Source organism: Quercus robur, chromosome 4, assembly GCF_932294415.1.
Source record: "Quercus robur chromosome 4, dhQueRobu3.1, whole genome shotgun sequence".
In the NCBI taxonomy this organism is placed as follows: Eukaryota; Viridiplantae; Streptophyta; class Magnoliopsida; order Fagales; family Fagaceae; genus Quercus; species Quercus robur.
Genome location: NC_065537.1, coordinates 5931739 through 5944951, shown reverse-complemented (window position 1 = coordinate 5944951; position 13213 = coordinate 5931739). Strand labels below are relative to the sequence as shown.

General features: G+C 30.1%; 1 protein-coding gene across 1 annotated transcript; it reads right to left on the bottom strand.

Moving 5' to 3' along the window:
- Positions 1-12328: 12328 nt before the first annotated feature.
- Positions 12329-13213, bottom strand: LOC126720446 (uncharacterized). The gene is made up of 2 exons (XM_050422963.1): positions 12942-13213; positions 12329-12530 (listed from the first exon to the last, which is right to left on the bottom strand). The coding sequence occupies exons 1-2, from the start codon at positions 13200-13202 to the stop codon at positions 12432-12434; spliced, it is 360 nt and encodes a 119-aa protein (XP_050278920.1). The 5' UTR covers positions 13203-13213; the 3' UTR covers positions 12329-12431.

Sequence of the window (13213 nt, the reverse complement as noted above, 5' to 3'; positions counted from 1 at the left end):
ATGCAGGTAGATGCCTGGTGAAAAGATACACATGGGCTCAAGAGTATGCTAGACTCTTCTTATTTTGAAAAGATGGACAAGAGCTATGGGCATGTATGGTTAGTAAAAGAGAATTCACTAAGTCCAATTGGTCTGGCAAGCAATCCCATATGTACAGGGAGTTGCTGGCGCTAGAAAATGTAAATTCTTGCCAAAATAGAAGGGATTCTATAGATTGCATAAGAAATATAAATTCTTAAACCATTAAAATGAAACTTCCATCTTGGAATTAGTCAACATAAAAATTATAATAGATTGCTAAAGGTTTCAGCAACCTTTTTTTTGGTGCTAATCAAGGCTTTATCAAGTTGTGGCTGGATGGGGTGGTTTTTTTGTTGGAGGGCTTTCATGGCCTTGGCAGTATTGGGGTGATTATAAGGGACTGCTCTTGGTTGGGCCGAGTGTGCCTTTGGGTCTCAAACATTTTGTTTCCTCCTAGTTTGAGGGAGTAGGGACCGAGGGAGTCAGCAATGACTCTGACTTTTCAAAGTATATTTTGCTAATATATATATATATATATATATATATATATATATATATATATTTTACCTCCCTTTACATTTAATATATATACACACACACACAAACACCATTTTACAATATATACACACACACAATCACCATTTTATTTTTTTAGGACACAAAGTGATGATGAACTAAAATATAATGGAAAAATTGACATTTTATGCTTACTAGATGTAATAAATTTTAATAGCAATATTTGACACGATTAAGGCACACAAAATATAACATTCAATTCAGGGGATAGTTATTTTAAAAAATAATTCAGATGCTACGAAAAAGAACAAAAGTGTACCTCTTCAAAGTGTCTTTGTCTAGATTTTATTTCTTCTTTTCTTGGTTATTAGAAATGAATTGAAGAGATGGAAAGATTTCTTAAAGAGCATAGATTACTTTTTAATTTTTTTTCCTTTTTCCTTTATTTTTTTTCTTAGTGTCTTTGAATACAGGAGATGATAATATTTCTTAAAGCACATAGATTCCTTCTTCCTTCTTCTTTTTCTTCTTTTTTATTCTCATTTTTTATTTTTTATTTCTTAATTTTTTTTGACAACAACAATAATGATCTTATTATAAAGTTATGAAAGAGAATCATGATGGTGAAAGTAATCCACTTTCCTTTTCAATCTAATATTTATGTTTCAAAAAAGAAAAAAAAAACGGAATTTAACAAATTTCATTCAAAAAAAAAAGAAAAAAAAATGGAAAGATGAAAACAAAAGCAAAAAAAGGGGGGGGGGGGGGGGGGGAGCTTAGGTACCTTTCTTCTTGCCTTTGAAATATTACTCAACAAAGCCCCTGTAATTTTGAAGCAAAAGTGATTAAAATACTAAAATATTCAAGTGGCCAATTAACTATAGCTAAGAATCTGATTTTTTGAATGAAATTAGTTAAATTAACTAATAAAATCTTTATTAAGATTTATGAATTATCTATATATATATATATATATTAATAGGTAAAACTGGAGAAAATCTAATTAGATTTCAAATTAGAATTTAATTAGAGTCTAATTTTGCGCCACATGTCCCATTTAATTTAAGTTTTTTTATTTTTTGTGCAAAGTGAGTTAATTCAATGTAAAAATCGGATTTCAATTGGAGTTTAATTTTGCGACATATATTTATCTAATCTAAGTTTTTTTTTTTTTTAATTTTTGTGCCAAATGAATTAATTTAGTGTAAAAAATGAAGAATTGAATATAAATAAACTATAAAAAATATAATCATATATAAAGGGGAATTTAATTATGGAATAAAAATTTAAAATTCAATTAAAAAATATGATAAGCCAAGATTTTAATAGAGAATTTAAATATAAGATAAAATTTGAATTTAATTTAATATATATATATATATATATATATATATATATTTAAACAGTCACGTGTAATGTATGGTTTAAAAAAAAAAAAAAAAAAAAAAAAAAGCTAATACCACATATAATTTGAACTTCTTCTAAAAAAGTGTATAATTTGAACCGTTTAATAATTTTACCCGTGCATATGTACAAAGCTACACACAAGTTAATATCATATACTATATAATAAAAGTTGGGTTTAGAAGCCATAGTTATGCCAAGTGGCTTTACCAAATTATAAAAAAAAAAAAAAAAAAAATTAGATTTAAAAAAAAAATTTGTTCTTATTTTCTTCTCCTATAATTTCTAAGTTGATAAAAATATTAATTTAATTACAATTCAAACTCTTCATCTAATCATTTTTTTATTTAAATTATATTATCACATGTAAAAAAAACAACATAATACATGTAAAAATAAAATTAAAAAATCTGCAACTATCTTCATCTAATCCTTTATTTTTATTTAAATTATATTACTACGTGTGAAAAAAACAACATAGTACATGAATAAAAAAAGCAACATATTCAACTACATATTCAATGTAATCAATCTATTTGACATTTTTTTTATAGATAATTACTTCTAATTTTTTTTATTCAATCTATATGACTTTTTTTTTTTTGGATAAACATACATCCTAAGTTAATTATTCTTCTCTTATAATTTCTAGAATGATTAGAAATCTAATTTCCTCACAATTCAAAATTCTCTCTCTCTCTCTCTCTCTATATATATATATATATATATATATTGTTTTACCGTGTATTCTTATATATTCTTAGGCAAAACTTCTTCCTCTTCTTCTTTTCTCCCCATTATCAACAATTCTCATTCTCTTACAATTTTTATGTTGTTTAGAAATCTAACTCTCCTTTGTTTGTTTGTTTGTTTTTTTTTTTTTTTTTTTTTTTTTTTTTTTTTTTTTTTTTTTTTTTTTCCTTATTACTTAGGCTATTTGATGTTTTTGAAATCCATAGTAGAAGTCTTTATCAAACCTACAATCCAAACTATTTCAGGTATGTATTTCTCTACTTTGTTTTTGTGTTTTTGTTTTTTTTGTTTTTTTAAGTTTTGCTTATGAGTCATAAATGCAATTTTAAATCCATAAAATCCATTATATAAACCTCTATAAATATATACGCTTTATCTATTAATTATTAAAGAATTATCAAATTTTGTATTCTCTCCTACAACAAGGGTTTCATTTGTATTTATGTTATGTTTATATGTGCGTTATTAGATTAAATTAATTTTCTTGAGTAGTATAATTTTAATTAATAAAAAGGAGAATAATTAAGCAATATCATGATGTTTTAAAGATTTAGATTTCAGCTTTACACCTCCACAAATTAGACTAACATTATATTTTTGTTCATATTAACTGTTCATTAAATATGGTTAGACATGATTTTTATCAATCATTAAATTTTCTATTATTATGATTTTTTAGATAAATATATTATTTTATTTATCTTCATCAATCGTGCTTAGAAACTTGAAAAGGTTCAAGTTTTACGAATTCACTTTTTATTTCCCTTGAATTAAGAGAGTTTAAGTTTAGTATTGGTTTTACTTTTTAATGAAACTCTTATGAAGATAGTTTGCTTGAGATTAAACTCTATTAGCTAAAATTTTAACAATATAAAGTTCTATTTCCACTAATGTGCAATTTCAACTAAATCCAGTAAGTTTACAACTTTTAAACTATTGCTACATTAATTTTTGGATAGATACAAATGCTTAATTGTTGATATCAACTTTTTTTCCTCTTCATCACTATATAAATTTGATAGGCCAAGAATGTATTGACCCCTAGTGATGACTTAACCAATTAATTAGCCAAGTTCATTAATTAATTTCAATTAGCATGCAATAAACGTGGTAGCACAAACAAATCACCAATTAAACTAAATGCAGCGGAAAATAAATTTGACATGTGTGATTTATTTATGAATGGGGAAAACCACCGAGGCAAAATCCCATCGGGTGAATTTAAGGTCATCACTCTCGAGAATCTACTATTATCACAACAAGCGGTTACAAGTAAAGGAGTCCTAGTACCTCATACCAACCTACAATTGAACATTTACCCCAATGCCCAATTGGACTTGTTTTGTAGTGACAATTACTCCTTTTAATGCACGGCTTCCAGTACGTGACTAACCAATCGATGTGCGGATCTCAATACGCGGCTTACTCCTTTGCATGAATCTCAGTACGTGACTAACACCAACTTCAGAAGGATGTTGGCTGCAAAGTTCTTCAGTTCATCACACGATGAAGATCACGAATCTCCTTGGTTACAAAACCCTACGGCATACAAACGCAGTAGCTTCTTGAAGAGAAAAATGAACTTGAGCATATGTTTCCAGTTCACAATATGCTTGTGAAAAAACTTTTCATCTAAGTGCATCATCTCTTACGGCCCTTAAAATAATCCTTATATATGTTTAGGGTTGTGAGAAAAGAAAGCTTAAACATGTATACACGGATTAGAGTGAAATCAGATCTGAAAAACTGATTTTCTTAAATCTCAATAGATAGGGTATCTATCGAGCAGCTGTCGAGCATTGGGCAAAGGCTGCCTTTTAAACCTCGATAAATGCTATCTGTTGAGCTAGCTGTCAAGATTTAAAATCCAGCACTTCGTCACTTAATTCTTAGACAGATTTGCATGGCTTTAACACTTGAACTTGAAACCTCGTTCCTTGAAGCATTAAACACATCTTAAATCTATCCAATTACAAGTAAAGTATGTTTTGTCAAAGAATTAGCCAATTCTAAATTGACATATGTTCCTAAAATGATTCACATATGTCCTAACAGAATTATCTACAATTTTTATTTTGTCAATACACGTTTTTCTTTCATCAATTTTAATTTAAGTGTTAATTTATCTACTTTTAAAACTTTCAATCCACGCACTTGAAAAAGTTTACAAATTTCAGTTTTTTTTTTTTTTTTTTTTTTTTTTTTTTTTTCATGAGTTAAGAGTTATAGTTTAGTATTTATTTTACTTTTTAATGACACTCTTATGAAGAGTTTGTTTGTCAATTTGGTTACAAAGCATGTGAAGATCTCATATATAATCATCTCAAGTAACTTTACTCCACACATAAGGTTAACACTTATTCTTTCTTTGTCTACATTATGCATTAGGAAAGTCAAATGCCATGTTTTATCTCCTCAAAATGCCCATTCCTTTTCAATTTTTTCCTTTCAAAATTAAAGTGTTTTGGTAATAGGTTATACTACGAAATGCATAAAGATAGTTAATTGTCATTAATTATTAATATAGTGACAATAGATAGTTAAGTAGATCAAACTCTTCTACCAATAATTTATTATGAATAACAATCTATTTTCTAAACTATAAGAAATTAAAAATTTTACTTCATCTAAAATTCTATTAGCAAAAGTTTCAAGTATATAATTTAAAATAAATTTCATATTTATTTTGATTGTATATCATTATTTTATGTTTTAATATGTAAAATTTATATATTACACACCGTGCTCATAAAAAGTTACTCAAATGTATGTATTAATTATATGTCATAACATTAATATGTTTTATAATGTGACTAACTAATTATTAATATAGTTTTGAATCTTTTAATTTATTTACATATATTTTTTTTAAGTAAACCGTGCCTTTAACTAGTAAAAGATAATAAAAGAAAGCCAATTAATTATAATCATTCCTCCTATGTAACAAAGCATAATATAATCACAAATAAAATAATGTGATTTTTTATTGAATATTATGACATAATTAGCATTGATCTATGTTCACTCTGCCACTATCTTATCACTTTTTTTTTCTTTTTTTTTTAATATTAAGAGGCCATTGGTGTACTAGTGAACCTTGGGAATAGACCAACTTTTTAAGAGGAAATGAAAGATATCTTGCACTAGAGGCCCATGATAATTAAAATTAACAAAAATTATGTTATCTGTTGCATCATATTCTAATATTAAAAAAATTGCTGAAAAATGAATAAACGAAATGTATAAAGAAATATAAATGGGATAAAGAAATCTAATTAATAAATGAGAAAATATAATTTTAGTATAGCATGTTTAGGAAAGGTAATGTTAATATAAAAGTTTAGACATAGATAAAATAAGATTAAAAAGAAAAAGAGAAAACAGGTTAGATAAAAGAGAAAGAAAACATATAAATCTTTTTTGTGTGTGTGTGTTGGAGAAGGTATTTCTTCTTTTTGGTACAATGTCATAACAATCCTATTTCACATGGACTTAGCTTTACGAATTTTTGATTAAGGCTAACTATAAAACTTCCCTAGCTAGGTGTGTTTTGAAGTCAAAACTTATAATCTTCTTGATGTAAGTATTGATAATAATTTCTGTAAATTTGTTCTTTTGTATGTTTGTTTTTCTATTACTACTCTTAAACTCCTGGTTGTTTTGCTTTCTTAAATTTTTTTTTATATAAACGTTAAATGTAGTAAAAAAAAGAGTAGGGGGGTTGGATAATTTAGTCCTATTTAGTTGTTCATTTGCACTTGAATTAATTTTATATGTTTGTGAGATATTATTGTTAAATGGGTTTGGTTTATGTTACCTATAATATATATATATATATATATATATATTGGAAATTTTTTTATTCTTTACCATTTATAGAAAAAGGACAAGATTTAGGTACATACTTAAGTGTTGTTTCTTAGGTTGTTTTCTTAAAATTTTGTCAAATGCATTTTTTCACTTAGGACGGAAGTGTATTTTTTTAATTAAGTAACCGCATTGATAAATTTTAAGATGAAAAACTTAAGAAATAACATCTAAGGTATTTTGTCCCAAAAAAATATTTCTTATGTTGTGTGAGCAAGGCTTGTGAGTTGTGAGTATGTTTATATAAACAATATTTTCTATTATAAAAAAAAAATATATATATATATATATATATATATATATATCTTCTCATTTTTTTAACAAAGCAAATGAGTCATCACTTTCACTTTTCTCCCAACCAAAATCAACGAAAGAAAACTAAATTCCTTTAATTGAAGTGTAGGCTTCTGTTGGTAAGTTCAATTTATAAGAAGTTTCGTAATAATAGTTGAAGGGGATAAAAATATAGCCTAACGGGCCTTATTAAATGGGCCTGACGGATCCAGGTCCGTGGGCCAATAAAGAGCAAGCCCAACTTATGCAAAGGCCCATTATGGATAGATACAGCAAAAACCCTAGATGGAAAATACTTGAGACACACGCTATGGAATCCTAAGGTAAATGGAATCCTAGTGCGACTAGGATTCTGGAAGATACATGCATAAATGAAGATCTTCTCTACAAGGAAAGGTCTTGTTCCTCACGTTTGGGACTACTAGATTCCTATAAGGAAAAGACTTCTACACCAAGAAAGAGGTGCTAACCTTTTACTACTATAAAAGCCCCAATGCCCTCATAAATCAAGGTATGCATAATTAACCCCTCTCTAGCACTCTAGAGTTGAGAATAGTTCTAACTTGATCTTCGAAGGGTATTTGGCCGGCACCACATTGGTGCTCTCTGTTAGGTCACTTCTTTCTTCTTGCAGGTCGCTATTTCAAGCATGCGAGGATTGTGTAGCTCACTGGTGATTTTTATGGCATCATCAATAGTAAAAGTCCACTTGTTGGGTAATTGTAAGTTCAGTTTCAGCTTTCCTTAAATAATTTCTTTCTCTGTTTTCCTCTTCAACCGACTGTCCCTCTCTCTCTCTTTATCTCATCGACCTTGACAACGTCATCCATCCACATCCTCACTCTTCTGTTAATCAATACTCTTTGTGAATTATCTGTTTCTGTGTGGGGTAAAAGACCAGTAGGCCTATGTCGATGACTACATTGGGCCAAAGGCCCGGCCCAAGGGAAAAATCTCTCCTCGGCCGCGGGGAGAGTCCTCCTCGGCACAATGTAGCCGAGGATGGAGGAGGTAACCTGCCACCGGTAGTGACACTCCCTATCATCTCACGGAGCGAGAAAAGTACTAAAGCAGAAAAGGACAATGAAAGTGTTGAAAGGAAAGGCTGTCATTATCACATTCAGTGCCTTGTGCTTGATACGGCCATACCTCTCTGTCCTTACAACTACTCCCAACAACTGGAAGGAAGGGCTAATAGGACAAGTACTTATCCTAGGGGCCCCATTCAAGAGGAAGGAAACTACTATAAAAAGGGAGTAAAGTGAGACAGAAAGGGCAGGGTGGGGACCCCCAACACACCAGAGGCACCGAAAAGAAAAGGCTCCCTAGACCGTGGCAAGGACCGATCCTCTCTGAAGAATCCGATCTGCCTCAACCTGATCGTAAATAGTACCATGATGACCGTTGTTCATATGCTAAAGCCTAGTTCTTTGGTCCACTCTCTACAAATTCATTGTATCGAGCTCACAGGTCTAAAGTCCCATTCATTTTGGGCTTGGCCTAAAAACGTGACCCCACAGTTTCTTTTTTTCTTTTTTTAATATTAAATTTATATTTGGTTTGTGTTCAATTTGTGTTTGAGTGATGGGAAAACAATGGAAAAGGGGAAGAAAAGTAATATTAATTTCTGGGTTTTTTGTGTTTTCCTGTTTTTATGTTTGAATTTTTCCTCTTGTAGCAATAGCTTGTTTCTTGATTTCTGTGTGGAAATCATAATTTTTAGACAATAGATTTTTTATTTTTATTTTTAAAGACTTAATAAAATTCCAAACTTTCAGTTCTGTTTCTATATAAAAATTATAATTGATAAGGAGGCATAGTTGTTAGTTTGAATTGGTATAATTGATGTCAAAAAGAGGCTTTCTTGAATGTTCTATTCCTAGAAGATACCAGGATGAGAGAGTTAGCCCTGTTTCTCCAAAAGAATAAAAATTTTCTTGGGTCTTTTTTCTTTCCTTTTATTTATTTATTTTTTTATAAATAAATTTGATAACTTTTGAGTGAAAAAAAAAAAAAAAAAGGATTTTTGACTTGAACCATAACATCTAAACAACCAATTACATGGGGAAGGGTATATCCAGTTAAAAATAATTTTCATTTGTTGTTTTGCCAGTTGATTGAAGAATAATCAGTCTGGGATAGTAAGGGAAAAAGTAAAGGTTGGAAGGCCAAGTTGTTTCAGGCAGCTTTTGAAGTAAGTTATCACTTTACCGACATATTTCCAATGGGTTCAATGAGTACTCATGAAGCCTCATTGTTGTCATCATCATTCTAGTGCTGTTTTTGTTCTTTGTGTCATTGTACCCAAAAAAAAAAAAATGTTTATTCATATGAATCATTGTCATTCTCTTAGAGCATTTATATTTTTAAATAATACAAAGAATATATTTTAGGAATTGAGTTTGTCCCGCTGAACCCATGAGTTCCTAGCTTAAAAGTTCCTTGCTATTGATGCAACTCTCTGATACACAACTAAACCTTTTGGACTGCAGTGTTTTGCACTCAGAATTCTCTAGAATACTGCCATTAGTAAATATAGTTGTTTGCTTATATGCATTAAATTTAACCCAATGCCTATGTATAATCATTATAGTTAAAAATAATTTTCATTCATTGTTTTGACAATTGTTGAAGAATAATCAGTCTGGGATAGTAAGGGATAAAGAAAAGGTTAGAAGGCCAAGTTGTTTCAAGCAGCTTTTGAGCATTACCACCACTGCTAAAAGCTAAAGATCATTGAGATTTCTTTGTTCTGTGCAATTACATCTTTTTTGTTTTGACAATTTCTATATTTGCTTTCCTTTTTTTTTTTTTTTGTAAATCTTTTAGTTTTTCCTATTGTAATGCTATTAAATTAAATTTGAAATAGGTTTAGGTGTTTTAAGTTAAACTCTTAAAGAACAAAATGCCTTAGATCTATCAAGGCAAGCTGAATCATGTAGTGTTCAATGTTCTAAAATCTTGCAAGCTCTAGACCATTTATTCATTACTTTTGTTTATTCGATTTGCTTTAATAATTAGAAAGCATATGACATGTAATCCAGTTATCTTTGAAAAATCAACTATAATTTTTAAAAAGAAAAGTCAGATTATTAATACACTACCAAATCCTACCTAGCTAAGTTGATGTGCGAAATCCTATTGACAAGGGTTTATGCAATCACTTTGAGTTATACTACGGCCCATGTAATTGTGGAAGTCTTGCAAAAGTATACAACATTTCTCTTCCATAAAATTAATGCAATACATTTGTTTTTTTTCAAAATTCAATTGGATTATGTCTGGTGTCTTTGGAAGTGGATTTAATTATTTCCTTTATCAAAGTTTATAGCATTTCATACCTATCAAAAAAGTTTATAGCATTTCATAAAAATTAATAAAATGCTTGTGAAAAGAAATGAATCAGCTCATAAAGTATTAAAACAACAAGTAATGAGTTTGTCTCTCCTTTGAAGGGCTTTCATGTTGATGGACTGTCACCATATGGTAAGAAAATATCAGCCTCCTCAAGTCCTTGTCCTTGATGACACAAGCCACATTTCTTTGCCATCTAGTATGGAGCTTCCAAATAATATGACATCATATGGGTCCGATTTACACTTGGGTCTGCCAGATTTGGGAATTGGCTCAACTTTTAGTGATGGGTTTGATTTGGGTTATTCTTCAATGGCCCAGAACTTTGTCAATGATGATGATTCTTTTGACTTCAATTAGCATCCACCATCGAAGAAAATGAGAACATCTTGATCGAACTTGGAAGAAATATTCCTCCATCTAAAAACAACCTTGAAAGAAGTTTCTTCTTCACTGTTTCCATTTGATTTCTTTTGCATTTGATGCCAAGGTATGTCTCCTTTTTAAGTTGCATTGTTTCATTTGCATCTTTGGATGCTCGTTCATTGGACTGGATACCAACCTAATTTGAATAGGAACTAACACAAAGAAAACGTAGAATTGATGAAAGAAATTAATCATCTGATTTGTTGCTAAATTCTATGTCTTTTAAGGGTAAAAGTTGTTTCCCAAAATTATTCTTTTAAAAAATCAAAAAAGTTGTAGAAGGCAGTGGACAAGTAAAATATTAATAGCTAGTAACCATACAAAGATTTGGATTTGGGCCTAAAATGTATTGTTAAAAATGAAACCAACAAGTTACAGACCCAATGGAACCTCCTTCCACATAATTACAATATGGAAGATGAGGTCTTCCAATTGTAAGACAAATTATAAAAATAAGCCTTTACATGTTCATCACTTCATTGCATAATCTATCTCTATCACTCTGATAATTAAGTTACTCATGCTTCTTGATGGATTTAAATTTTTAGTTCTAATCCATTGTTGCAGGCCATATCATTTAATTTTGTTATAATATGTGAGTATTAGGATTTTGGTCCATTTGTATGTTACTAGTCACTGGGCCAGAATCAGCCTCTCCAAAAAAAAAAAAAAATTTAGGAGTAAATTTGCCTACCAATCTCCTTTTCTAGACCCCATGAAAGTGGGAGCTTTGTGGACTGGGGACTTTTTTTTAAAGTCTATTACTTGTCAGCACCAATTTTGAAAATCCAAACTTCAGTAGGCATGACCATATGCTTATGCCATCCACAATTTCATAGAGCAGGAAGTTTTGAATTGGATTTGAATTTGCTGATAGTCGTAGGTTCAAGGTCCTTTGAACATACCATTACTTTTTAAATGTTTTCTTTTTTAAATTTTTGCTGATAGATTGTCTCAAATTTCATAATCTTGTAGAAATGTTGGGAATTTTAAGTAGGTTTTAGATATGACAACTAGTTTGCTATGAATGATCTCATCTCCATTATGGTTGGAATTGGTGGACAACATATCTTAATCTAAAGAGTGCATGGAAAGGAGGATAATGTTACCTTCTAGGTTGATCAATCAGTAGATTTAGCACTTTGGAATGAATTAGGGAGGTCTCTAATTGGGTGGCAACAACAATTTATTTTGTTAGGACTTATTTGTTGTAATGTTGGTAATAAAGCTCTTTGGTTTTGTCTCCTTACTTGGGCATGCTATTTTGTAGCTTTAACTATGAGTGAAATGTGTCTTTGCTATTGATTGTTGGACTGCAGTGGTGATTGAAAAACTGAATGAGTAGAACCGAACTAAGTTATTGTGCGAAATCCTACTAACAAGGGGTCATTCTGTCACTTAGAGTTGGACTCAACCTATGTCATGTTGGAATACTTTCTAGCTTTCAAAAGTATACCAATGTTTTCTCCCATAGATTAATGCAACTAATTATGTTTAATATTCAATTGGATTATATTTGGTGTCTTTGGAAGTGGGTTTAATTGTTTTCTTTATCAAAGTTTATTGGATTTTTATAATAATTGATAACAAGACCCTATGATTTAATAGTTTTCTAACCAATACAAGATGACATATCATCTTATACTAAAAACCACAGTCCTGAATCAATGCCCATTGCCTTAAAATTGCCATAAAATGTAAGCAAATACACCATAAACATATCAAAAATATTCAAACTGCCCTTTTCCGGATGGTGTCCCTTCTGTTTTTATCTTTTCAACACCTTTTTTGCTATTTCATGTCAAAAAATGTTCACAGCATAAGAAATGATCCCATATCAATTTCAAGTTGTCTTTAAGCATCTCAGCAACCGAACTAACCTCAACCTCCTGATCCTGAAAATTGAAAGAGGAGTTCATAACACATAATGAAGAAATAAAGGAAAGAGAAAAAGATACTCATCACAATTTGTATCTATATGCTGTAGTAAGCAACAAAAGACCAGAAGCATAAGCAATTTTGAAGTCGGACTCCTATGAAATGCTAGTACACTTAACTAAATCACAAAACATTAAATGTATGAATTTATGGATTTGATAGCAAATGACATCTAAGTCATATGAAATAGAACACATAATCTAATGATGTGATGGCAAAATTTAATTTGAAGTAAAGTTATGGAATGGTCCTTACACGAAAGAATGTAACAAAACAAATCTAGTTGGACATTTGTTCCTCAATTAGATTACATGGACTAAGCTCCTTATTCACTTATAATAAGCATCTCAGTTATATAAGTTTCTTACCTGTAATAATGAGACAATGTTTTTCAGCTTCAGATTTATCTCCCTTGTAGCTTCCCCAGTTGAAGTTCTAAAATCATATCGATCAGCATGTCTCACTTTCAGGCTCAATGATGAACTTTTATAATCTTTAGCTATTGTGTGCCAAACCCCCACCACACAATATCTACCTCCAGAAGATGCCTTCCCCAAGGGCCATCTCAACCCACCCTTCACATCTTGATCTAGAATTGCAGAATTAATAAGACTTCTAATGCTTTGCATCTCATCATCCT

What these genes read in the sequence shown, in the direction of transcription:
- LOC126720446 (XM_050422963.1), bottom strand. Translation starts at nt 13,202, where the DNA reads ATGCAAAGCATTAGAAGTCTTATTAATTCTGCAATTCTAGATCAAGAT. An exon ending in ACATTGTCTCATTATTACAG is followed by an intron (nt 12,531 to 12,941) that starts GTAAGAAACTTA and finishes TTCAATTTTCAG; the next exon opens with GATCAGGAGGTTGAGGTTAG.